The sequence below is a fragment of the Thermobia domestica genome, chromosome 6 (assembly GCF_964235325.1).
Source record: "Thermobia domestica chromosome 6, izTheDome1.hap1.1, whole genome shotgun sequence".
In the NCBI taxonomy this organism is placed as follows: Eukaryota; Metazoa; Arthropoda; class Insecta; order Zygentoma; family Lepismatidae; genus Thermobia; species Thermobia domestica.
The window spans coordinates 76335939-76363589 of NC_137459.1; the positions used below are offsets into that span (position 1 = coordinate 76335939).

At 32.8% G+C, this 27651-nt stretch overlaps 1 protein-coding gene across 1 annotated transcript in view; it reads left to right on the forward strand.

Annotated features, from left to right (window-relative positions):
* Positions 1-27651, forward strand: part of LOC145688062 (prestin-like) — a 136300-nt gene that overhangs the window by 84004 nt on the left and 24645 nt on the right. Inside the window, exons 6-11 of the mRNA XM_081761769.1 lie at positions 5322-5486; positions 7333-7437; positions 9961-10094; positions 12830-12992; positions 20128-20304; positions 22248-22520. Coding sequence (XP_081617895.1) covers positions 5322-5486; positions 7333-7437; positions 9961-10094; positions 12830-12992; positions 20128-20304; positions 22248-22520 — 1017 coding nt within the window. The remainder of the gene's footprint in view (positions 1-5321; positions 5487-7332; positions 7438-9960; positions 10095-12829; positions 12993-20127; positions 20305-22247; positions 22521-27651) is intronic.

The window sequence follows — 27651 nt, forward strand, 5'->3', positions numbered from 1 at the left end:
AGCTATTGTTTACACGTTTCACTTATTGGGTTATATAACCTATGAGCATAGGGAACCCATGTCTTTCCATGCATGTCACATCCTGCCAAAACGGGGACATAGAAGGTAGTACAAATTGGGGACGTCTCCATTTTGGACGAAATGTAACATCATTACAATTTACTTGTAGTTCGCGTGTTACAGTCCGCTTGAGACTGCGTATTACAGTCCAGCACATACTAACACTAGAAGAAAGTCTTTTTCGCCGGACACTATCCGATTTACGTTCTCTTGCGTTCGAGTGAACTGAAGCGTACCGTATTTCTCACTCGTTTAACAGGGACAAGAGGATTGCTGGAAAACACTGGCTTACTTTTCTCTGAGGCACCCTAACCTTTCTTCGCGTGATACTGAGAAGACATCTATGGTTAGGGCAAAGGGATTTAATCGCGAGACTGTCAAAAAGTGTCAAAAAGTTTTTAATCTATTGGAGTCTTTTTATAAACAATATCATTTCTCTCCGAATGATATTTATAATTTTAACGAGACAGGCATCATGATGGTACCCAATAATCCGTCTAAAGTGCTTGCGCTCTTTGTGGAAAAAAAAGTAGGTGCTTTGACATCGTCTGAAAAAGGGGTTTTAGTGACTTAAAAATATGTATAAACGCAACTGGTAATTTTGTGCCTGCCATGTTTGTTTTCCCCAGGAAAAGGGAAAAACCTATGTTGATGGATGATGCACCTCTTGGTTTATTTGTTGTGTATCACGAGAGTGGCTGGATAAATAAGGAAAATTTTTGGTTTGGTTTAATAAATATTTAGAGTTCGCAAATCCTACTTCTGAGAAACCTGTGCTACTTCTATTAGACGGTCACAATTAACATGTCAAGAGATTATAACTGATCAAATCTAGCAAAGAAAAGGAATGTAATTTGGTTCTGCTTTCCATTACACATCCCACAGATTACAACCTCTGGATGTTAGTTTCATGGCACCTCTAAGTAACTACTGTTCTGGAGAAGTAAGGAAATGGTTGATAAATCATCCTGGCCGGAAAGTAACCATTTATCAAGTCGGGGAAAACTCTTCAATGTAACTTTTGTAAAGCAGCTTCAGTGCAAGCGGCAGTAAATTGCTTTAAGAAAACTGGAATATACCCCTTAAACAGAGATGCATTTACTGATCACTTATTCACTCTATCTGAGAAGACCGAAAGACCATGCGGATCGACAACAACTGCTGAGCTTTCTCAACTTTCTACCTCTGTGCCCATTTGTGTCCTGCCACCAGCTGCAGAACTATCTCAACACTCCACGTATGCGGCTGCCACTTCTCCGAAATAAAAATGTTAAACCTTCTCAACCTTCAATATCTGGGATTAATTGGGATCCGGTGGAAAGTTTTTCAAGTTTTCGCATTTCATCAAAATTGCTCATACCTTCACCTAAAGAGCTGAACAGAGTTAAGAAACATAAAAATAATAAAAGAAGGGGTAAGACGGTAGTTCTCACTTCCTCACCATACAAAGATGAATTACAAGCAGAAGAAAAACGAAAGGAAGAAAATAAGAAAAATCTACAGAAAGTTTGCTAAATAAGGCTAATCCTAGGATCTACTAATAAAGAACGAAAAGTGAGCTAGCGTATTGGAATAAAAAGTGAGATCTTCTCTGATAAGGGTTATACTCTTAGAGATCCGAAATCAAAGAAAATTAAACTCAAGACGAAAACAAAACTATCTTCATCGTCGGAAGAGGAAGAGAATTCTGTGTGGCTTGTTTTTTGCAACAGACTCTATAGTCATTCAAAAGCAAAAGAAGGATGGATTAGGTGTTCTGGCTGCAATGGGTGGGCACACGATGCCTGCTGGACAAAAAGGATGATATATCTGTTTGTGATTTTTGTAGCACGTAAAGTTTAAATTGTTGCTTACTAGACAAAAGTATTTTATTTCTAATTAGTTTTATTTAGTACGAAAATCTCATTTTTATTTCTTTTTTGATTAATTATAAACAAGATATTTGTAAACTAGATATGAATATAAGATATAAACAAGTTGTAAACAAGATGTAAAAAGTTTTAAGCAAGATATTTATAAGTTTTTAAAGGCAACCCCATTTTACCCGACTAGTAGTATAAAACGGGGACTTTCACCTTTTTTCAGTTTCCCTTACTTTTTGTTAAAATAGACGTTCTTATGATACAAAAGGGCCTGTTTCATGGTAGCCAACATTCCACTGAATGTTTTGATTTACATCTAGCAATTTTATCATTGATAGTTTTGGTTTTATATACTAAAATATATAAGGGTCCCCATTTTGTACAACTTTCCCCTATATTATATATGATGTCCAAAATAACACGAATATGTATTTCTGCAGTATAATTGCTTTTATTGCTTTTTCAGCAGTATTAGCTAAAACGCCCCTTCTTCGAATGTGATAATAATTTTGTGGAAAGTATTTGAACTCCTCCTCTTAGGGTATGCATTACAGCGAAATTGCAATGATGAAAAGTTGTAATGTCACCATTTTCCACCACACTGCTCACCTTCGTGAAGGTGAGGGATTAATTTAAAATTAAACGACATCAGAAATGTCACTATCCATCTCAGCGACCACAAAAGCTATTTATTGGATACTAATATCGGTTGTTGTCGATTATTTTTGCATGTTACTCCCTTCCCACCTCACCTCTGAACCCCCTTGAAACCGTTCCATCTTCTCCCCCACCCTTTGAACTTCTTCCCCCTTAGGATACCTATTACAATTCAAGTGGACTGATGAAAATCCGTAATATATTCTACTCCCAACCCCAGGCCGGAATTTAAACGACATCGGAAGTATCACCATTCGTCTTTTATGGATTGGACACTAATATAGACAGTTTTCGGGTAAATTATTTCTCCCCCTTCCAATGCTCCCTTTAGTTTATGCATTTTAGTAAATTTAACACCATATGATCTCTGGGAATCTTAATTAAATTTGATAACCATGCTGAGTTTCATTTTTAACATTGTTTCGGTAGTTATTGCGCGATACAGACAGAAAGTCACGTTCGCTTTTATATGATAGTTTTCAAGAATTTTAAAAAGTGTCTTTACGTTATAAACTTTTATTTTTCTATCATGCATTAGAAATGTAAATTTTGACTTGATTTGTTAGCTAAAATTTTACTATACAGACAGCCCGAAATGTTAAGTAGAGAAATAAGAACAGCAACTTTTGAACTAGCAGGACGAGATAATTCCGTGATCGTTTTTGATGTTTGAAAGTTAATTGATGCGAGCGTTAGCGAAACTTCTACTATTCGACTCGATTGACATTTGTGTGTCTGTCCGTCTGTCCCATGATTACTTTCGCAAAACGTCCGTGTTTGATGAAACTTGTTATTTGCCTTCCTTCCTTGGTTTCCTTGGAGTTTTCCAATTTCCTCTTGATTTCGTCATTCCGTCATTATTATCCATTTCATTACCACCCTTAGCATCGGAGCATGATCGTGCGACGTTAAACTAAAAAAGTAAATAAACTAAATTAGTTTGAGGCCCATATATTTTATATGAAGGAAACAAGTAACACGTTTCTAACACTTTCTTTTCACTTAAGTATACATTTTAATAACTTACTCTGAACAGCCATTGCTAGAATGTCAGTCCTTTATTGGACTTTCTTTTTTCGTTTTTAGGGTTTACACTGACGATTAAAGTCAGGGTAGACCAGGGAAAGTCAAAAAATTGAAATGAATCAGGGAATGTCAGGGAAATTAAAAGAGTCAGGGAATATCAGAGAAATGCTTCAAAATATGCCGAAGGTCAAGGAAATATGGTATATTTCAGGGAAGAGTCAGAGATTTTTCTGTTTAGCTCCCCACAGAAGACGTAAAGTTCACTTCAAAGAATCAAGATAGATTCAAAAAGAAGATAAGAAAACGATAAAAAAAATTTTGCCTTAGAAAAAAAAACTTACGGAACGGAGAGAGGTGTTTAAAACTTCAAGCTTTGAAAGAAAAAGAAACAAATTAAATTTTAAAAAATCAAATGCAACAGAAAAGAGTTTGGTTTATTGATTGTAATTAATATTCAAAGAAATTGGTCAAATGATGATATATGTTTACTTGTTTACGTTTATAAGTGTATTCAGAATGAAAACATGAAAATTATCTTCGGTGTATAATTACTATTCGGTACTAGTGTTTTATTGCATTCCAAATGCAGGAAGTTTGATTTACAATAAATACTTAGAATGAGAGTGTAAGCTTATACTGAACTAAGAAAATAAACGAGTATTGGACGGCTATGGTAATGGCGAAGGTCGATTTTTTTAAACCCTAAAAATAAACATAAATGATAGTGATTGCGGTGTCGCTAGTCAGGGAAAATTTACTTAATCAGTCCTGGAAATTCAGTAAAAGTCAGAGAAACCAATACCAGAATTTCAGTGTAAACTCTGCATTTGGCCTGTGAAATGGATAACTCTTTCCCCTATTTAAAAATGTGTTTGGTAGCATCAATTTTGCCGATTCATTAATTGTGATAATAGGTCTAATGACTTTCAAAATGTAAATGTATCTTGACGTTTTGGGAATGATCAGCGTTGGCTTTGAGAGAAATTACATCGGTAAAAATTCAAATTTTATCATGCAATTTAGGGTAAAAAGATAGTAACAAAAATCCTTAACTATGTGCTATACATCATAAGGTAAGTTTTCTCCTTTTAACTTGTGGCAATCAAACTTGAATTTTTACCAATGTGGTTTCCCTCAAGAACCGCCTCTTGACTAGTCTTATGTGCATTTCACAATGGAAAACGTGACTTTAAGCTTATAACTTGAAAGTCATGTTAGTTGCTATCTAACTTATTCATGAATTAACTATCATTCATAGGTAAAAGTTAATTATTCATTAATACAAAATTTAATTTATATAACTAAATACTTGTGGCATTAAGTTTAAAATTTGGTTCTGATACCTTAAGCTTAATTGCGTATCGGTCAGGCCTGCCAAATAAACGGACTGACAACTGGGCACGTGAAACCAGGTATCAGAGCATAAGTTTCATAAAACGTGTAAATCCGTCGAGATCAGGATTTGTTTTGCTATTTATATTTTCTTTATTTTTATGGTCACCAAAAGAAAGAAGAAAAGTAACCTTTCATGCAGTCATAATTATTATCTCTCCCTAACAGTTACATTTTCTCATCTTGATCCATATTTTTACCTTAAATTTGTTTAAAATATATATATTTCATTTTAACAATACTTTATGTGGCTATGCAAATGAAAAAAAAAAATCTTTATAACTTGTAGAAACTGCATGACTTATACTACATATATATTTTCAGTGCCTTTTAGGAATTCTGCGTTTAGGAGTTTTGAGTGTACTCCTGTCTGAAACATTGGTTAGTGGATTTACAACTGGAGCTGCTGTACATGTTTTAACTTCACAAGTAAAAAATCTCCTTGGCGTGAAGGTTAAAAGACACAACGGACCATTGAAAATTGTGTATGTGAGTAAAATATTTTTTCTCTGTTTTTGTGTTCGTAAGATAAATATATTAAAATAAAGTTGCAACTAATTGATACATCAATCTCAAATACGTTATTGATAATTGTCATATGTATTATAGGAAAATCAACAAACTTTGAAAATTCCACTTAGACGTGCGCGTTAAATTCTCATTAACATAATGCTTCCAGTTTCCATTAAACATTCATTTCACATTGATTTTGAGAAAAAAAATAACTATGAATTTCTTAAACGTTACCAATATTTTTTAGCGATTGTCGATTAACTATTAACTCCTGGAAATTTAATTGATTACATTAAAATCAACGACATTTTTAATTAATTAATTTAATCTTTAATTTTTTAGCGGATTAATTACAGACCTGTTATTAAGATTTTATATAAATTTTTGACTACAATCGAAATGTAATTTAAATTACAAATATTTTTATTACTTTTGATAACATCTTTTTTAACAAAAAAAGGTACAATCATCCAATATGAAGTACAATAATAACGATTTTGTTCATAGTATTGTTGATTATTCTTATAACTAGGGGAAAAAAGAATATAGGCATGCGTATTGAAAGTGTAGTCTTTCAACCCTCCATAATAATATGAATATTGGAGATTACTAGTTAAAATCATATTTTGGGTTATGTTTTACCCAAGAGGCATTAAATATTAAGAAAGGAACAACTTTCTCTACCCCAAAATGAACAATTCTGGGTTGAGTATTTGAATGAAGGAGTATGTGAACATTTGCTTGCAAATCTTTGATTAAAAATTGAAGTAACCATTTGTATAAATTGGATGACCCTATAGTTTTGAGATTGAGATCCAACAACCCATTTAGCTACGTATCGACTTTTGGAAGACTAAGTTAGGAGTGACTGTGGCAGAGCTTAACGATTTACATGAAATGCTTTATATATATATATATATATATATATATATATATATATATATATGTTAATGCACGCTCCTCTTTCATTAAGGAAACCTTGATCTTCCATATGTCAAACAAAATCTACTTTTATTTCCCATGGTTATCTCCTTAGACTAAAAGAAACAAATGATTAAGATGGATGATCATAAAATAACTAGTGGAATGAGAATGTGGGAGGAAACGGAGAACTTCGAGAAATTTCATGGACGTCCATCACAAATTCACTTGTCCTGCATCAAATCAAGGACCCCTAGCACCAGAGGTGAGCGCTCTACCACTGACTGTAATCCACCGTGTTCACCATCTTCGATATGCGCAAATTGTTGTTATGTAAATGGTTTTCATGAATATAACTAAGTCTCTCGAAATGAGTCTTCCAAAGTCGAGATCTTGCTAAATTGCTTTCTCGTCCGAAAATGATTCACGTCATAAATATCTATTTCAATCTAATAAGTACTTATGGGTTTTATTGGGCATATTTCATGACTTTTTAGAAGTATTTACTCTTACCTTATCTCCATTTCCTCTTTGTATGAACATTTGACGAAGATGACTATATTTGTCTCTACAAATATATTTACTTCAAACTTTTCAGTATTGATTTTAATGTTGCTTTAATTTAGACAGTAGTAAAAATCATTCGTGAAATTTGTATTTATTATTTTTTTAATGTAATATTTTACAAATTACTATGTTTGGAAACACATCGTTAGGCCTGTTTTCGGTATGAAATTTATGTAACTGAACATTCGAAGTAAAATTGATCGATTTAGGGTATACCACTCACTATTCAGAGTTAGCTTATTGCTCGTAGCTTCGCACCAAGCAGCACTTGGTATTCCAGGTATTTGATTTTTGTAATAAATATTTATACTTCTTTGATTTTCTTTTATTTCAGACATACATTGATATTTTTAAGAATATCTCACACGCAAATCCAATGGCTCTAGGCATTTCAGCTGCAACAATGCTTATTTTAAGCATATATAATGAAATGATAAAGGTAAGTTAGCAACAACGAACATAATAACTATTTTGGTCTCTTTGGTATAAAATTTTATATTTTATTTTGATTCTATAAGAAAATGTCTTGCAACAAATTAGGAATTTATATTTAATTTAGTTTCTGTAAAAAGAAAAATCTTTGCAATTCTAGCATCTTAAAGAAATAAAATAAAAGTGAAATACTAAAATAAATAAATAAATAAATAAATAAATAAATAAATAAAACAGCATATTTTAATGCTGTAATTCTCGTTTAATGACAAATATTTAATTTATTCGAATGTTGAAATTGTGTATTTTTGAAACATTAATTAAGCTTTTTTCTTCTAGTGTTCTCTAAAGGATAATGATTAGCCAAGCCGACGAAAATATGCTATATTTAGAGCTTTGAATATTTATAATCTCTGTTTTGATTTTACTTAGTCATAAACTATGTACATTTGATGACCACGATTGAAAATTTTGTCTATGCAACCATTGTTATTTCGTACATCCCAATAATGATTTTTAGATTATTTTAATTTATCAAAGGGAATATGAAACTCACTTAAGTTTGCGAAAGGTTTTAAAGAAATTGTTAACGTAATCTGTTAAGCTCAAGTCTTTCTTTCTTTCTTTTCTTTTTTCTTTTTTTTTTCTTTTTTTCTTTTTTCTTTTTTTGACATTAATATTTCCAATTTACAATTATTCAGCTATTAGTACATACAGTTTTAGTATATTTATGAGTGTTTAGAAATACATTTTTTATTGTGAGTAAATATTAGTGTACGCTTCAACATGCTCTTCAGGGTAATAATTGATATTGTTTAAAAGTGTAATTTAACTAGGCCGCCTTAGCCAGGGCATTATTTAACATTTTTGCCAACCCCCAAATCAATCAATACCAGTGTAAAAAATCTGATACAGTGACTGATGATGACACCAAATTCATGATTCAGCCAAGCTGAAGAATAATGCAATTTTATCACAACAATGGAACACTCATCAATTCCTTACGTTTGTAACTGTGTGATAAACTCTGAAAACTATAGGCAATTTTGGAAGTTAATCAACAATGGAATGATTTTGAAAATAGATCAAAGTATAAGCAGTCAGCAATGAAAAAAGCGAAATTTTGTATTTATAAAAGCGAGTGCGTGTTTCCGTCTGGTAGCATCACGCAATAATTACTGAAACAATCGAAATGATATTTGCCATGTTTGTCAACTTTAGATCCCCTTGAAGGATAATATGACATTAAATTGATTAAAATACACATTCTAAAGAGGAGGAGCTCATGATATTCGTATAATTGAGTTATTTCAAGAAACTGTCAACTCAGAAAGATGAAACTTGGTATATGAACTCCTCATTTGAAACAAACAAACCATGTTCCAGCGTTTATAAAAAGTTTCGTTTTAAGAGAGGGACATTTATCTATTTAAAAATATACGTATGTGTGTGTGTTGTAGCACAACACTGGAACAAATGGAGAAATTTCAACTAAACTTAGTACAGATACAGAGTATAACTTACAATCTGGAAAAAAAAAAATACTATGAGAGTAAGATACATCTAGCCTTCCTAGGGGTGCGAATGGGAGCGGGTGTAAAAATAATTTGAAATAAAAATGATATTAGTGTCGTATTCATAATTTTCAGGGTCACGGAGATCATTGATGATATTCTCGATGACATTTAAGCCAAAGTTTAGGCAATATATATATAAAAAAAGGGAATGTCAAGTGGCCTGGAAATCGACACAGCAATGCCAAAGGTGTTGCTCATCGTTATTTTTATTTCATTTATTTCTATATGTTCAAAAGATCTTCCTTGCGGCTAAGCGGTTAATGTACGCATCTTTGAAGGGGAAGATCCTGGCTCTATTCCGGCGGGAGATCATGTAATTTGGATCCCACGTTAAGCTGTGGGCCCACGTCTCTCATAGTGTCGTTGCTGAAAGGGACGATAAACTTAACGCTAGCTACACATAGTCAAAATAAGTGTTCAACCATATAAAACCTAATGTTCACAATAAGGTTTACGGAGTGTTACTCTATCAGTGGAACAGTATTCATTCACAAGAACTTCAAAAAGTGAATTGATTGGCAACCATATTAGTACAGATAATTGAAATATTGTGGAATGTCACATAAGTTACATATTAATTAAAACATTAGTTTGTTCATAAAAACAGCAACTGGGCAGTTAAATACAGTGACAATAATCAGGGGTAATCATAAACTGCAATGACTTCTACAGAATACTAAGTGCTTATTATTCTTTATAAGAAAACAAAAGCTACAATAGGAGGTGTAAAGGTAAGGATCCGGTGATGTAGGAATAAAACTGGTATTGATGACGTTCCCAATGAGGGAATAAATATACAATTAAAGTAACAAACACGAAGGCACAAGGTAAGTAACGTTTCTTTGTGAGCATATGCTATAGCTCCTATCAGTGGATAATTTGATAATAGTTCCTTAAATATTAAATATGACTTATTTTCCTGTGGCTTCTTTAATTTTCGTTTCTATTTGCAGCCTCGCATTAGTAAGAAGTTACCAGTTCCTCTGCCAGTTGAATTAATCGCAGTTGTTATTGGAACCTTAGTATCAATGTACGGAAATTTGGAAGGAAAGTACAAAGTACAAGTTGTTGGAGAAATTCCTACAGGGTAAAATACTATGCTCTTTTATATTTTGATTTGTATCGATAACTCAAAGCTCGTAACGGAGAAAACTAATTTGTTTTTTAATACTATAATTGTTTTGTTGAAATATTCCTATTTAATGTAAGAATAGGTGCAATTCTTACAATGAATACCATTGATTATGTCTACTTTAGTTATTTTGAGTGTTATATAGTATTAATTTTAAGGTGCCGAAAGCTTGAATTGACATTTTTTTTAGAATATTTCGGTAAACCGTTATTTTAGTATGTTTTGGAAGATATTATCCAGTCAAAGTATTCAAATTAGTACAACCAAATCATAATTACCAAGCTTTATGTCTGGCTTACAATAGTAATAAGAAGAAAATAAAACTTACCATACTGTAACTTACTAAAATGATAATTTATGTTTTCAAAAGTTCTATTTTTCTACATAATCTTCTTTAATGTCAATAAATTTCCTCCAGCGGTGTTCCAAAGCCATTATCCCATCTCTGTAGTGTTCCTCGGGAAGTGCTGCAAAGTACCCATTTACAATCGCAATCACTTCTAGATTGGATAAAAAACGTTGACCAGCGAGAAATATTTTGAGTTTGGAAAGAGATGGAAGTCAGAGATAGCAAAATTTGGAGAATAAGGTAGATGTTCTAGCACTTTAAAGTGCAAAACCCTCAATTTCCTCATCGCCAAGACATTTTTGTGGACAGGTGTATTATCCTGATAGAAGATAATGTTTTTCTTCTGTAAACCAGTCTTTCTTCATGAATTTTTGAGATCAGTTTCTTAAGGGTGTAGAATAGCATTCTCCGGTCATTGTTTTACCCTCCTCTAGATAATCGATCAACAAAAGTCCTTTGACATCCCAAAACACTGAAGCCATGACCTTTTCTACTGATGTCACCATCTTTGCCTTCTTCGGAGCTGAAGAAACGGCTTTGAACTGTCTTTTCATTCTGGTGTGAAATGGTGAATTGATATTTCATCCATTGTTACATATCAACGCAGTAAATAACTCTCCCCACCATCCCCATCCTCAAACATACCAAGCATTGTTCAGAAAGTCTCATACGAATACGTTTTTGATCCACAGTGAACACCCTCCCTCAGCATTCATCTTGCACAAAGATTTTTTCATGTACAATTCCTCATGCAAAATGTAACCGATGCGTTCATTTGATATTCCTATAACATCAGCACTTTTGTACGCTGATCTTCCACGTTCATATAGCTCACCTTTTGAATGATTTCTGATGTGGTTGCACTTTTCGGAAGTTTTCTTTACTTGGATCATCTTCAACGCTTTCTCGGCCATGCTTAAACTCGCGTGCCCATTTCTTCATAGTATAGAATGAAGGAGAAGAGTCGCCATGAACTTTCATTATTCTTGAATGAATTTTGCTTGGTGTTAAACCTTCTTTTCCAAAGAATTCAATCACTGGGTGATACTCGATTTGTTCCATTTCGAAAAATACACTTACAACAACTGAGTCAAGTGACTGTTCACAGGCAACTATTGGCTGGAATCATTTGCAATTTCAGTCTACTAATAGTCCTACCAACATGGGTAACAAATCTGAGTCTAGATTTACAAGTTATAATACAAGAATCCTATTAAGCACAAATATTCAATATAGCAATATGTATAGTAGAGAGTTTTATTACACATACATGAATTGTCTCCAAATTTATATGGAAGAGAGAGATCTTAAAGAAACGTGTAAACCCGCTAAAAATACGTATTATTTGAGGAAATGAGAAGAACCAATAACGTTTCCTTACGCTACATCCTCTGTAGATGTGAATTCAATGACAATTCCAGTGAATAAGTGCAGAACTGAACAGGAAATCGAACTAAGAGTTCTGACTTCCCACGTTGGTGCGCTAACCTAGATTAATTCCTCAGTTTTTGACTCTAAAGTTTCTACTCAAACATATCTAATTGAAAAATTGTATTATCGAATTAATTATTTTTTGAAAGACTATGTGTGATATGGCACAAAAATTAACCAATATTGATAAATACGTGTCTATATTGTATTTAACTACATTACACTCATTTCTTATTATGTAACTTTTTTTTTATTGTTCTTGTACGCGTCTCCATGTACATGTCAATAAATAATACATTATTTACTGTTTGTTGTAGAATATTAACCCTGGGCTGTAATATTGTATAATATGTAGACTTGACTGGGAGCTGACACTGCAATTTGTCATCGTTTATTTTGATGTGTTATCACGACTGACTCGTTTTTATTCTCCTTGTAATTTTGTTTCCATAACAGCTGATAAGAATGTCTGCACTTGTTCGCACTTCAAATAATTTATTGTCGAAATTTCCAATAATAATAATAACAATAATAGTTGAGGTCTTCTCTGGCATAGAAATGGAATGCAAATGTTAAGGATAATAATTTACTAATTAATGTAATTAGGAATAATTGTAATATGTACAGACGACTTTACATTTACAATGATACATTTTCCCAAATAAACCAATAAAGGTAGTGACAGCTTAAGTTATGATTTCTTCCGCAGGCTATATTTACTGTGAAAAAGAGTTTGCTTTAACGGATTTTTTTTTTTTTTTTTTTTTTTAACTTTCCACCTATTAAACAATTCTAACAGATTTAAACATAAATTAAATACACTTAAACATTTATATTTTACGTTTAATATTCTTTATAGGAATAAAAGGGACGAAAGCAGATACTATTTTTTTTTTCTTTTTATGTTTAGACTTCCAGTTCCCGAGCTTCCTCCGTTGTGGCTTTTATCCAGTATAGTGATTGATGGGTTAATTATTGCAATTGTTGCTTTCTCGGTGAACATGTCCATGGCTTCAATCTTTGCCAGGAAATCGAATTATACTGTTAATGCAAATCAAGAGCTTCTAGCAGCGGTAAGTAATGCTTCATTTGTATACATGTGTTTATTGCTTTCGTTCGTCAAGAAATATAAGTAAAGTTGAGGCATATCAAATTCGTGATCCCTTACTAGTATCCTAATTTGCGTTGATCCAGACAACCGAAAACATTCATATTAACCAAAGAAAGCGGGAAAGAACTTTTGGAAGAGTCTATATATTTAATGAATTATTCACATTCACCAGTAGAAAATAAATAAATAAATAAATAAAATTTTTAAAAAATCCTGACCGGATGTGTTTGGGATAGAATCTGAGACCTCTAGGTCGTTAAAGGATAATACTAACCGTTCACATCTATACCAGTTCTATACCAACAAGAACTTTTTATCTGATACAAGAAAATGACATTCAGAAAAATATTGGTTTAAAATTAAATATAAAGGAAAGAACTCATCCCTGATTCAGTCTTTGTTATACTAATATGGATGTTAGGCTTACAAACTATTAGGCTATTCACAGCCAATCAATGTTACTGGGCAGTTGGCTCTCCTAAGGAATAGAATACACCTAGCCTTTATGATCTTAGTTTCTATAATGTAGATTTTTCATGTAAATTTGGAATGAACAAAGTTTCAAATATTTATTCTAAAATACTTTCTTTGATCTAAAATTGATATTCAAAATATGAAAAAAAAAAAAAAAGTACCATACATAGACTACCACACGTTTACCCTTTCTAAAGTTGAGAAAAGGAAATTTTCAAAATATTAAGTACTGCAATAACTAAACACTAAACTCTTTACTAAGTCAAACTTGAAATACTGTATTTAAATCAGAATTCAAATTTTTAAATTTAAGTTGGCAGCTTTCAATCCAGAATCGGAGATTTATATATAAATATAAACTTTTGTTTCATACAAAAGAAAATGAAATGAAATAAAGTATTTTAGTTTAATATCCCACGATTATGCTCTTCTGTAGGTCTACACGGGCAGAATTTATTGAACTCCCTTAACTGTTCCTGTCTTAAGCCTACCTTACATGACAATTGACCTAAATTGACGATAATTCTCACCTTCAAGATAGTAAAATCATAAAAATTCATGTTTATGTAGCTTATTTCTTTGTAAAGTTTGAAGTTTTATTTTTCGAATTTTCGATTCTCTACTTATTGATATTTTAGAGTAATTTATTTCAATTACAAGTGTACCACTCACATATGTGTTTATGGCTTTGCATTCATGCTTTTGCAGTAACATATCAAAGCAAATCAACTTAAAAGAATGTTCATCCATGTACTTGATTCGGGGGCACGGTGCCTCAGTGGTATAGCGCTTACCTTTGGTGCGCGGGACCCTGGTTTGATCCCCGGCTACAGGCACGTAGCCAAGGGGTGGGTCCGGGGGGTCCGGACCCCCCCCCCCTTCAAGACCAGAAATTAAAGAAAAATTAATGAAGGATGAAACAAAAAGAAACGAGAAATAGGAAGAATCAGCATTAAAAATAAAAAGCGAAAAATAAAAATAATTTTTCATCATCGCTTCTTTGTAGATCAAACAAGTTATTTCAGAAACGGTTTTCAACTGCTCCTTTAACTTGTCATTTGGAACAGACAGTAGTTGACGGAATAATAGAAACAAAAAGTTATGTGGAAAGCAAGTTCTGTTAACATTTGACTCAACAGAGAAAGGAACGCAGATATTATATATAATATTTTACATTATTGGATACGTACTTTTTTAAAAAAAAATATTGAGGTCATAATAAAAGGAAAATTGTTATATATGAATGAACAGAAGAAGAAATGTAGATATTTTAAAATCTTTTTAATATTCTTTTATTCGAGATTTCTTCATAGTTTGCTACTAAAATACTTACTAACATGTCTTCATTTTCTTGTCCTAACAAACCAATATGTGTTGCTAGTAAAATAGTTTAGATTGATCAAGCCCCTGGTGTGATAACCACAATATTTCATTTCAGACGCCCCCCCCCCCTCCCATTGCGAAATCCAGACTAAACGAACCAATGTATGTTACCAATAAAATAGTTTAGAATAATCGAACTCTGGTGTGACAACCACAGTATTTCATGTCTCGGACTCCCCCTATTACGAAATCCTGGCTACGTGCCTGCCGGCTAAGTAAGTTTGTGGTGGACAACATCGTGCTCGTGGATTTTCTCGGAGTACTCTCATTTCCTCCTACTTTCTCATTCCACCAATTCTCCAATTATTATTCACTTCCTTTAATCATCGTCTCCCTTAGCCTAACGGGCATAATCGTGGGACACTAAACTCAAAATTTTCATTTCAATATTTATTCGTTCCTTAAATGCTTGCAGGAAACAAGCTACGTCTGAAATATTACTGTTGATGAAATGAACTGTTATATACGTCAGGTGTTATTAAATTTCGAAATCCTAAACTGCATTAAGAAAGTATTTTATTTTTTCTTCATAATACTTTATATATGAGTGTTGTAAAGCAAATACAATCCTTGGTCAGAAACTTCCTGAAGAGCTGTCTTGCTCTTGCAATAATATGAGTCATTCTTCCTCCCGCGAGAAACAGAACAAATTCCTCCTTCGAGTGCCTCCTTTCCTTCGATATAGCAAGCGACTGCGGCTCCGCCCTATTTCATTCACTCTCGCTTGCCGCAAGAGATAAGAAAGAAAGGTTTCTCAATAAAAATATGCGATTACATTATGCCTAAAGTGTGGAGTTTAAAGAGTTGTTCTCTGACATCAGCATACGCTGGAAAGTGCGAAGCCAATACACGTAACACCGTGCTCGTGGGTTTTCTCGCGGTTCTCCCGTTTCTTCACACTTTCTTCATTCCACCATTTCATTCATTTCTCATCATCACCGTCTCCTTTAGCCTAACCGGCATAACCGTGGGACGTAAAATTTAAAGATTTCATTCCATTTCATTTCCAATACACATAAACAGAAGATAACATCAAGCATTGTGACCTATTGTATGTTTTTATATTTCCCATGAACATTAATTAGAATTGGAGAGTTATTTTAAGATAACTGAAATTCGTGTTCGGTCTTTCTTCGTTCGCATACAGTATTAAATGTCCACAATTTTTTTTTTGTTTGTTTGTTTGTTTCTAATATTTTTTCTTTGTATTCATTGGGAAGGCATGTGACTTTATGACTACATTATAGAGCTGTCCTAGTATGAAACTAAACGAGTAGAAGATGAATGGTTTCAAATGCACGAAGATGGAACAGAAAGTAAGAATTTTCTTTTATGGTGAGGAAATTAGAAAGGTATAGACGTACGATATCCTCAGATGAAAAGAGTGAAAATTATGAAGAAAAAAAAAATTACTGACATCGAGAAATATATCGATAGATATATAAGGAAGAGGTTTAAGAATTTTGGATGGAGACTAGCTCTGTAAGAATCAGCAATATGAGTGCAGTGGAAAAAAAGAAAATTAGACGCGTTCGAGATACAATATTGCTGCATACGTGGCCAGAAAGCAAGACTTATTAGAAGAAGGAAACAAAAACCGCTGCATTGTGACCGCAATAAAGAGAAGCAAACCATCATCGGCATTTAGTTGGTTAGTGAAAGTAAACTACATCCTCCTAGAAGAAAAACTTGAAGGGAGAACCAGGCGTAGAAGCTCAATACCGGAGCATTTAGATTATATCAAATCATATTAATATGTCAATTCACAGTAATACGTAGACAATTTAATTCCTCCATGTTGTCCAACAAACTTTTTTGAGGTTATTTTTAACATTGCCTATATGTAGAACATTTGCTTTCTGAGAAATCCTTTTTTCACCGTTTAGTTATTTGTATATTTTACTCTTGTAGTATAGAATCGCTAATAGGAAATAGTGAATTCTTAAATTTCCTTGTTCATAGACTTCATCATGCTATTAAATTTCCAGACAAAGTTAATAGAATCATGCTAGTAGCCCTTATAGGATTGTAATATTAGTAAGTCTGTTTGTCCGTCCGTTACTTCACACGATACCTCTTGAATAAAACGGAGTTTTCGAATTCTGTATGTTTGCACTAAGTAGCTAGAAAGATTATCTTGGCCGAGTTAGTTGACGAAGCCAATTTATTAACATCTTCATTAGTAACGGCGAGTTTAATGGTAGTTATTCATATCGCATTCGCTCATAAGAGCACGTTTCCCGTAACTCTAATATGCAACACTCAAAGTATCTAAGAGTTACGGATTGCATGAATATTTAAGCAACAATATTTAAATATTCTTAATCCTTATTATAGAATCAAGCCACTTCATTCATAAATGTACGCTGTGCATGATCCTCTTTACTGTCTTCAGCAGAGTTTATTTGTAATTTTTACAATAGTGTGTGTCAAACTGAAATGAGAGTGAGTTTGAGTTGAGCTCTTGATTTTAAGATGAGTGTTAGAATCAGATTACCTTCATTTTTAGAGGCTGAGTTTCAATTGAGCTAAGCTCATTTCGAACATGGCCTTCTCAGCACTGTATTGGAACGAAGGAATTCTAAAGCGACAATATAAAGTGCATTACTTATCAGAAGATAATGAAGGCGTAACCACACATACTAAAAGTATACTACACGTGTTTTCGCTGAAATGCTTCATCAGAAAAGGAAAGAAAGAAATCGGAAGAAATTAAAAGAAAGGAAATGAAAGAAAAAAAGAACTTTATAATTCGGAAATAATATGATAGATAGTGCTGATTGATTTTTCAAAAGTTGGAGCAAATTATGGAATTTCTTTTTCGAAGAAAGAAAGAAAGAAAGAAAAAAAACTAGTACTTTGTACGCGTTACAACAAGAATTCAGTGAAATTTGGCACGTAGAGTATTCTTAGTTCTCCGGAGAAAAAGAACAAAACAAAACAAAAAAAGTGTATAATAAGTGGCGCTGATTGGTTGTTCAGAAGTTATTAGAACTTATCTACAAGTCATGAAATTCGTAAATGAAAATCGTAAAACTCGAATAACGACTTTTTCCCGTTCGAGTGGTTTTTTACTAGTTGTAACGTTAATTTGTTTATTTTTGATAAAGAAATATTCGTAAATGGTTTACCAAGCAGATGTGAAACCATATTGTTGTGCCAAAGATTAAAAGAATGACACCTGAACCCACATCAGTGGAAGAATTCTTTGTATTTTTTCCGTTCGTCCTGTTGTAAATATGTTCACTCGTCTAGAGGTTATGCTGTTCAATATACTGAATTGGATTTTTTTTTGTTTTTGAATGGAATGTTTCAGTTTAACGACCCACGTTAATGCTCTTTAGGCTAAGGGAGACGACGATTAAAGCAAGTGAATGAGGCTAGAAGAATTGGTGAAATGAGAAAGTGAGAGAAACAGGAGTACCCGAGAAAATCCAGGTGCACGATGTTGTCCACCACAAGCTTACTTGTCCTGGGATCGAACCAGGAACGCCACGCACCAGAGGTAAGCGCTCTACCACTGAGCCACCGTGCCACCCCTTCAACATGTTGAGACCAACTTTCAAACTTAAGATTTTTATAAGATTCTCTAGTTTTTTTTTTTTTTTTTTTTTTTTTAAACAAAATTAGCGAATTGCTTAATAGCGGATCTAACGATTTTATTCATATTTCATAAAACAATATCCCATTAACAACCCTATATTGTGGTATAAGTATATCCTCTGGGAAAAATTCATAAGGGATGGTTTACTCTTCGTGTATATATTCTTTTTAAATAGCTTTCTCGAAAACGACTCAAGCGATTTTGTTCATATTTCACAAATACATCATTCACTAATAATCTGACGATATAGCGTACCTTGTTTGTCTTGAAAAGAAATCCACAAGGACTATTTTATTCTAGCGGATGAGTTTTGTTTTGGGGTGTTTTCTCAAGAATGAACCAGGTGATTTTGTTCATATTTCATGAACAAATGTTTCACTTAATAATCTGACTATATTACATAACTTATTTGACCTCAAAAATCCACGACGAAATGTTTACCCCAGTTGAGTATTTTCAGGACGATTTTCTCAAATACAACCCAGGCGATTTTGTTCATGTTTCATTAACAACCTCATAACCACATATAACATATCACCTGAAAAGATCAACAAGGAGCCACTGTGGTTTGGTGGAGGAGCGCTCTTCTTTGGCGCATGGTGTCCTTGGTTTGATCCCAGCTCCCACCAAGTAGGCTTTATGGTGGACAAACACTTTGTGCATGGATTTTCTCGAGATTCTCCCATTTCCTCCCACTTTCATCATTCCGCCATTATCATCCATCTCATCATTACAGTCTCCTTTAACCTCCGTGCATAATCGTGGAACGTTGAAGTAAAAAGAAGAAAAAAAAGAAACAAAGGGTAACTTTTTCTTTTTTTTTCTTTTTGCGGACGAGTTTCTCTAACACTACTAACAAGTAAACCTTACGTTTGGGTGAATCGAGTTGCTGACTGAGACACATATGAGAAAGTGGTACTAAATGTGGTCAGTATTTCAGTGAAGTTGTAGGTGCGAAGCTCCAGGGGTTTAGGAGATATAGCTACCAGAACATCACATGGAAGTACAGAATAATCTTCATACAGTTGGAGGTAAAAGCTCTGTAAGACCTTTTGTAACGACAAAAGGTGAATAACAAATATATGGGTACATATTAGGACTAGGGGGAAGTCATATAGTAAGGGTATACCTGACGGCGGCCATCTTGAAATCCGCCATTTTGAATTAAGGTTAAGTTTTTAAAATAGAAATACGGTCATGTGATACATGATTTAAGGCGCAAATTTAATCAGAAGAACAATGGTGACGTTAATTTTGATTTATGCGCAATTGGTAAAAAGCTACAGGGAAATTAAATATTGTTCCAGCATATGTATTAGTCCTTTACCCCACCTTGTAAATTTTGTGTTAATGATAATAATTAAATAAAAAGCACGTGAATAAATATTAGGTCTATGGTAAGAGTTGCCTTGATGGCGGCCATGTTCAAATCCTAACAAATCCTAACAAGTGAGTTATGCTATATTGTCAGGTTATTAATAAAATATTCGTTTATGAAATGTTGTGCAGGTGGGCGATGTCACTCAATCAAGAAAAAAAAAAAAAATAGGTATTAGTTTAAGTTATTATATTTTAAAATGTGATTGTGATTGAATAATTATATCTTTGTTGTTCTGATTACCAATTCTGCTTTCAGGGCACCAGTAACATTTTTGCATCCTTCTTTGGATGTATTCCTTCAGCTGCGTCGTTGTCACGAAGTCTTATTCAACATGCTGTTGGCGGGAAAACACAAGTTGCAAGTTTAATCTCATGCCTTTTGTTATTGTTAGTTCTACTTGTGATTGGACCATTTTTCGAGCCACTTCCTAATGTAAGAAAAGTTTCATAAGTTTATTTTCATTCCTTTCTTATTCATATTGTTTCGGATATATTAATTTTGTTTTCAAAGATATGAAAAAATGATATATATATATTTCATGTTTGAAAACAAAAGTAATATATATAAAATTTTGAAAGTTACAAACATTTATATGGACGTACTATTCGTTGTGGTCAAGTTAGTATTTTACTGTATAACAATCATACTTTTTTTTTTTTTGTAAATTTCAAACATTGGGCTTTTTTTATGAAACCCAAATACAGATCATGATTCTGTATGCCATTTTGTTAATTATATTAATCCGTATGGCTGTTTCGTGGCATATAAATATATTAGAGATCTTCAATCTTATTGAAACGATGCATGTATTATTATTATTATAATTATTATTATTATTATTATTATTATTATTATTATTATTATTAATAATAATAATAATAATAATAATAATAATAATAATAATAATAATAATAATAATAATAATAATAATAATAAAATAATGATAATAATAATAATAATAATAATAATAATAATAATAATAATAATAATAATAATAATAATAATAATAATAATAATAATAATAATAATATTTTTTTCGGAACCCATAGCTTAATAATTGCTGCACTTCCAATGATCTTTCAGAACGACCTTATCCGTCCGTCGACAGGTTTCAGCGCAAAAACGGTAAGAGATATCCAGATGCAGTTTTCCGTGGTCGATTGGACGTCAGCTCTATACACAAATCGGAAGTGGTTGAAATTAGTTACTTCTAGTTTCAGCTTTCATCACCACAGAACATAAACGGTAACAAAGAGCGAGAAGTGGTTTCTGTAAACGATTCAGCATCTTAAGGCAACGCACGATGATTATCCAGAGTACTCTACCCAAACCGGAAGTGGTTTCAATTTAATATTATTTCCTGTTTCAATACTGATTTTCATAAAGCAAAAATAATAAGAGATATCGAAATGAGATTTTCTGCAAATGATTCAGGATCTTAAGAGTAGGTTTTATTTTCTCCGTTAACTCTATATTCAAACCGGAAGTGGTTAAAATTAACCATTTTTGGTTTTAATGTTTGTCGCTGCATAACAAAATTACATTACATAGCGACAAACAGTTCGCTGCAAATGATTCATGGTGTCAACAGAACATAAAATGACAACCCGCAACACTCTACCCAAACCGGAAGTGGTTGATATTTAATACTCCTTCTGGTTTTAATATTGATTTCCGTTGAGCAAAGAAATGGTAAAAGATATGGAGATGTAGTGTTTTGCAACCTATTTAGCTTCTCAAGGGTAGGTTCTGTCTCTTTCCTTACCTCTCTGTTGAATCCAGAAGTGCTTAAAAATGAACCATTTCTGGTTTCAACAATTATAACCATAGAGCAAAAATTGTAATAGATAGCAAAGAGCGGTTTTTTTGCAATCGATTCAGTATTAAGAGTGCATACCATCACAATCCACAACATTCTACAAGAAACAGCAAGTGGTTGAAGTTTAATACTACTTCCGATTCAATACTGATTTCCGTAGAGCAAAAATGATAAGAGATATCGAGATACAGTTTTTGAAATCCATTCAGCTTCTCAATAGTAGGTTCTATCTTCTTCGTTAACCGCTTATTCAATTCGGAATTGGTTCCAATTAACAGTTTCCTTTATCGCCATAGAACAAAAAAACAGTAAGGCATAGCGAGTAATGACTTTTTGATATAGATTCAGCGTTCGAGGAACAGGTTCTATCTTTAATCTTATTAATATCTTGTAACCAGTATTATAGGTGTACTACTTCAAGTTTAGTATGTAACTCGCATAATTTGTAAATCTGTAGTAGTTTCGCACTGTGAAACGAAACTCACTTGTTTTATAAATGAATGAATGTTTCATGAATTTGTTTATTTATTTATTTTTTACTTTTCATATCTTCTAGTGTGTTCTAGCGTCAATCATTGCTGTTGCCTTGAAAGGAATGTTCATGCAAGTACAGGATCTTCCAAAAGCATGGCGTCATTCCTTTTTGGATGGCCTGGTGTGGATTGTTACATTTCTTGCCGTAGTGTTTTTGGATATTGATTATGGACTTGGTATCGGTGTGGGATTATCCTTAACAACGGTTTTGTTAATGGGACAACGTCCGAAACTCTGTCGTCTTGGGCATGTGCCAGGAACAAACATCTACTTAGATATGGACCGATATCAGGCAGTATGTAAACAGTTTAACTTACTTACACGTTTATTTGGTAAAAATATTTGATATGCTACTACGGAAGCAGACAATAGATAATTGGAACTATGACAATGTTTAAAATAAATGATTAGAAATAACGAGTTACAGCTAGTCGTGCAATTCGTATTTATTTATTTTTACTTGTAATAATTTTATTTTGAAAAGGTAATTTTAGTTAAAATCTACTTAAGAACTTTTATTTATTTATGTATTTATTTATTTAATTGTGTATTTATTTTATAAATGGTTATATTCAAGTAATCTTATTTTATTAGCAGTTTAACCCCTATAATACAAAGCTCAGGTCTGCATTATTTGTTTCCTTTTCACATAATAACATAGTAGCAACTTGATTGTTTAAAATTTTACTTCTGTTATTATTGCTTTTAGTAATTGTTTATATCCAAAGTGTTATTCAGCTGTTTCGATATGAAATTATCAAAAAGAAAAATTATAATTGTAATTGGTGTTAATACTGATTACTTTTGTATTACATAGTAATTAATAACATTTGCATTCAACTACAGTTTTCTATAGCTTTTATAATTGGGTCTGTCTATTACTTCTTTCAATTTTCCAGCGTTTAATCTAACAGGGCTTCTTAAATATACTTAGAAAGTGCTATTCTCTCATTATCTGCAAATATATATATATATATATATATATATATATATATATATATATATATATATATATATATATATATAGGGGAAAGTAGTACACAGTGGATCATTGTACACAGTGAATCAGAAGGCGTTATTCATTTATTTATTGCACAAATTCAGCTAGCGCATATCAGTTATTCTATTTTCACATTACACACTTATTAACGAAATGTCAACAACAATGGATGCTTCTCACTTGTGGTGACGTGAAAAATCTGTTTTCCTCGTGCTAAAGTAAAAAATTAAGTAACAGAAGTGAATGCTCTGACTTTGTGATTTATCTTGTAAGGAAGACGGTCGATGTTACTTTAGAGACAGAAACTACTAATTATGATGATTTGAAACAGATTCAAAGAGAAGTCCAACCTGGTGATTACGTTCTTGTAAGATTTCTTCCACAGACACATTACATTGGTCAAATTACGACTAGGAAAAACAATGAAAATGATTTTAGATTTTGTTTCTAAGAAGTGAGAAGATACCTGAAAGTTTCATCCAACCAAATAATCGATATATTTCACTCAAACACAATATTTGCATAGTAACAGGGCTTCCAAAACCTCTTGACTAATAATTTGCATAATCAGACTAATTGAATCCTGTACAGAAAGTTAAATTCTCCATTCTTATAACAAATTACTTATGCTATTGTGCATAATTACTTAAACCTCTAAATTTACTAATCCGGAACCAATGATTATCTGTACAAGATATCAATTTAATTGTCTAAAACGTTTGTTTTATAACAGTCGTTTGTATTATTTATTTTGGTAATCAATTCCTGAAATTAATAGTATGCTATTAAGATCTTGTAATACTTCAATTCTAACTTTTATTTAGAATTTTAAAATTTATTTTGTATTGTGAGTAATAGTACATATTTTGACAATAATGCTTACAATTTTATGTAGATTTGGAGCTTTTTAAATGATGGGCCCCTTTATCATACGTTTCTATTCATTACTTTCAATACATTATTCCTTTGATCCACTGTGTACGCATATATGATCCACTGTGTACGATGGTGGTACACAGTGAATCACTTTACAAGCATTAGCGTTAACTGTAACTGTAAAATACAGAGCAGCTCTACAAATTAATAAATTACTCACGAATGTAGTGGAGACATGTGCCCATGTTCTACACTAAACAAATTCCAATAATACTTACATTAGACGGATTTATGCTGAAAGTTTTAAAAATTGATCCACTGTGTACTACCCTCCCCTATATATATATATATCTTTACTTATAATTTTATTCAGTTGTGAAGTTGTTATGAAAAATTGAACATTATGTGAAGTTCTGGAAAATTTGTTCCAGATTTTTTTTTTTTCATTTCGAAGTAATAAAACTTCGAAATTGTGCCTTGATTATGCAATAACATTCGTGCATTAAATCAGTATTTGTCAGAGAGGTCTGAAATATTTATAATAAAGGAATGTGTGGGATAGGTGAAAAATTAAACAATCTGGTGAATATTGTGCCAGAAGTATGTGTATAAAAAGCTTTCTAACACACTCGTTTTAGGTGAACTCTCTCTCTCTCTCTCTGACGAAGATATGTAAATGAATTTTCCATATAGTTATATGTGGAATCCACATAACTTCATAATTTAAATGACTAAAGCGACGGTATCACCTCAGTAGGAGAATATACAATAAATAGTCTTTATTTAATACATATCTGATAAAATTACATTTTAGAACGATTTTAAATGAAACAAAATTCTGTTGCTCATTTCATATCCTCAATATAAAAAGAAGCAAACAGTAGTGTCATAGATATGGTAGAATGGTAAAAATATGTATAAAGGAAATTACGATGACTTCTTTCCATTTCTTTAATATGCAGTTTAAACACGGCAAATCTTAAAGAGGAAGAACCATGTTAAATTATTGAAGATCTGTAGAAACTTAGTATCTTTATTATACGGAGTGAAGTCTTATTTCCTCTATATATTGGTCTTCGATGATAAACTAGAAAATTCTTACTACGCACTTTTTACTTTCTAATTATACAGAATACTATTTTTATTCTGCCATTACGAAACGAACAATATAATTACACAATTTATAACTTAACCCTTTTTTGACTGAATTATATTTTTCTAACTATAATTTGACATGACAGTAAATTATAGTAAATTGAGGGTACATTAGAGTATATAAAAATATTTGCTTCTATTGTTGCTCAACAATGCTGAGAAGGAGGGGCTCAGAAGTTCCGTCAGACAGATAGGCTTCGGCATTATAATGCACACAGGAGAAATAATGTATGAGCAAAGAAAATGGGACTTAAAAGTCCGGATAGTCGGAAAAGGGTTAATCAGATTTTTATGTTTTTTGAATGTTTCTTTAATTACTGTCTTTTAAGCGCTTGTAAACATGAAAATAGAACAAGCAACTATCAATATCTTAGCTCAAAGAAAGCAATATTGATTTTTCGAAATCTTATTTTATAGTTTTAACCTATGAATGTGAACACGAAAACAATATTTGGGTCGATGTTCACTGTTTAGTAATCAGTTAATTAAAGTCGTTGTATATTGTAGAACAACGGACTGTTTATTTCTTATTCATCTTATTAACCTAATTTCCCTATTTTAGTGTGCAGGTCAACTTCCATTCAAGATATATTCTTATATATAATTAAATTCAAATGTACCATCTGGACATGTAGATGAATTCATAAAATTTTAGCTTTAGTATTAATATTTAGGAGATGTATAAATTTGTAAAATTTAAGATATAATCTTTAAGAAAGTCAAGAGAATTTTTCGTTTTAATTATAACTAGTTGAATATACCCATGCTTCACACGGGGGCTGTATTTGGAAGTCAACTCCTGTGGGAGTATCACCATTGATCTCAGCGACCGCGAAAACTATGGATTTGATACTAATATCGGTAATTTTGGGCTATTTTTTTTACATGTCTCGGTATCCTCCACCCCACTGATCTCCGGCCCGCATACAATTGTAACTGAATTTGCAAGTCATCGCTAATGGAAGTGTCACCATTGATTTCAGCGACCGCGAAAACTATGGATTTGACACTAATATCGGTCATTTTGGATTACTTTTATATGTCTCGGCATCTCACTCCTCCCCTTCCCCCCCTTCGCCCCGGTGACTCCGGCCCGGAGCCGAATAGCGTGAATTTGAAGTTAATGCGATCGGAGTTTCACCAATGATTTCAGCGACCGCGAAAATTATGAATTCGACACTAATATCGGTCATTTTCTACTACTTTTACATGTCCCGTAAACGCCCCCCTGGTTCGAATTTTGACAAAAACGTTTAACTCTGGTCTGGAGCCTGGACCAAGATATTCGTGACCAGTGGCGAAGGGTGATAGTTTCAAGAGGGTAGGCCCAATGTTCTACTACTATTAATAATAATAATAACGATAATAATAATGATGATGATAACCATCATAGTAAAATGAAACAGATTAGAGAAATATTTTACTACAGAAATACAAGAAGACGAATTCACATAAATTTAATGCAGTTGTAGTTCATCGACAGCACTTATTCGATCCTGATCTCAATTTTCATAATGAAATTGACGTATGTGACTCATAGATGATCTTAATTCGCCATAATGCAATTTAATTGTTTTAATTGGCTTGATCGCGTGGGGAAGAAGTCTTCGTTCCTTAATAACACATTAATTTTCAAATTACCACTGACATAGAAGGTTCTTTAATAGGAATTACATTACGTATATTCATATTCTCCACTTACAGACATTTTCTCTCATTCACTTTTGCAAATGTAAGAAAAAAAATCACTCACAATATCTCAAAAACACACACTCTTTCTAATGAACTCAACGAGTCTGATTTCGTACAGGTTTGCGTCAACGCAACGGAATAAAGGGGCATTAGTTTGCGATAATAGGCGTAGCGCCTTTAGAATTTCTTGTTCCAGTTTTTGCGTTGCGTTAGAGCCCGCAAAATTAAGCAAAGTTGGAACGGAATGAAGCCCACGTTATGTTGCTTTTTATTTGTTTGATATATCGAATCGAAAACCGAAGGTCTCGAGAGAAACTAGTAGGTAGAAACGAAAGTCGATAAGCGCTGAGGCCGGTCTCTTTCGCAGGTTATACGCTGGTGAAGAAAACGTCATTTCCAACACGTTCTCTCGCGGGATTTTCTGAGTAGCTTGGCGGTAGTTCTGCTGCCGCCGGAGGCACTGCTCGGTGAGCCTCCCAGCAGTGCTGCCAACCACGATTTCTTTATCGAACGATTTTTTTCAACTTAAAAAATATCATGCATTCTGTGCAACGAAAATGAATTAATTATAAATTATAATTTCTGAAAGGAAATGGGTAGGCCGGGCCTCAGGGCCTCTTACCACCCTTCGCCATTGTTCGTGACTAAAATTTGGTAACTCGGCCAATTTGCCTGCTTCCTAAGCCGGTTCCGGTATACGACT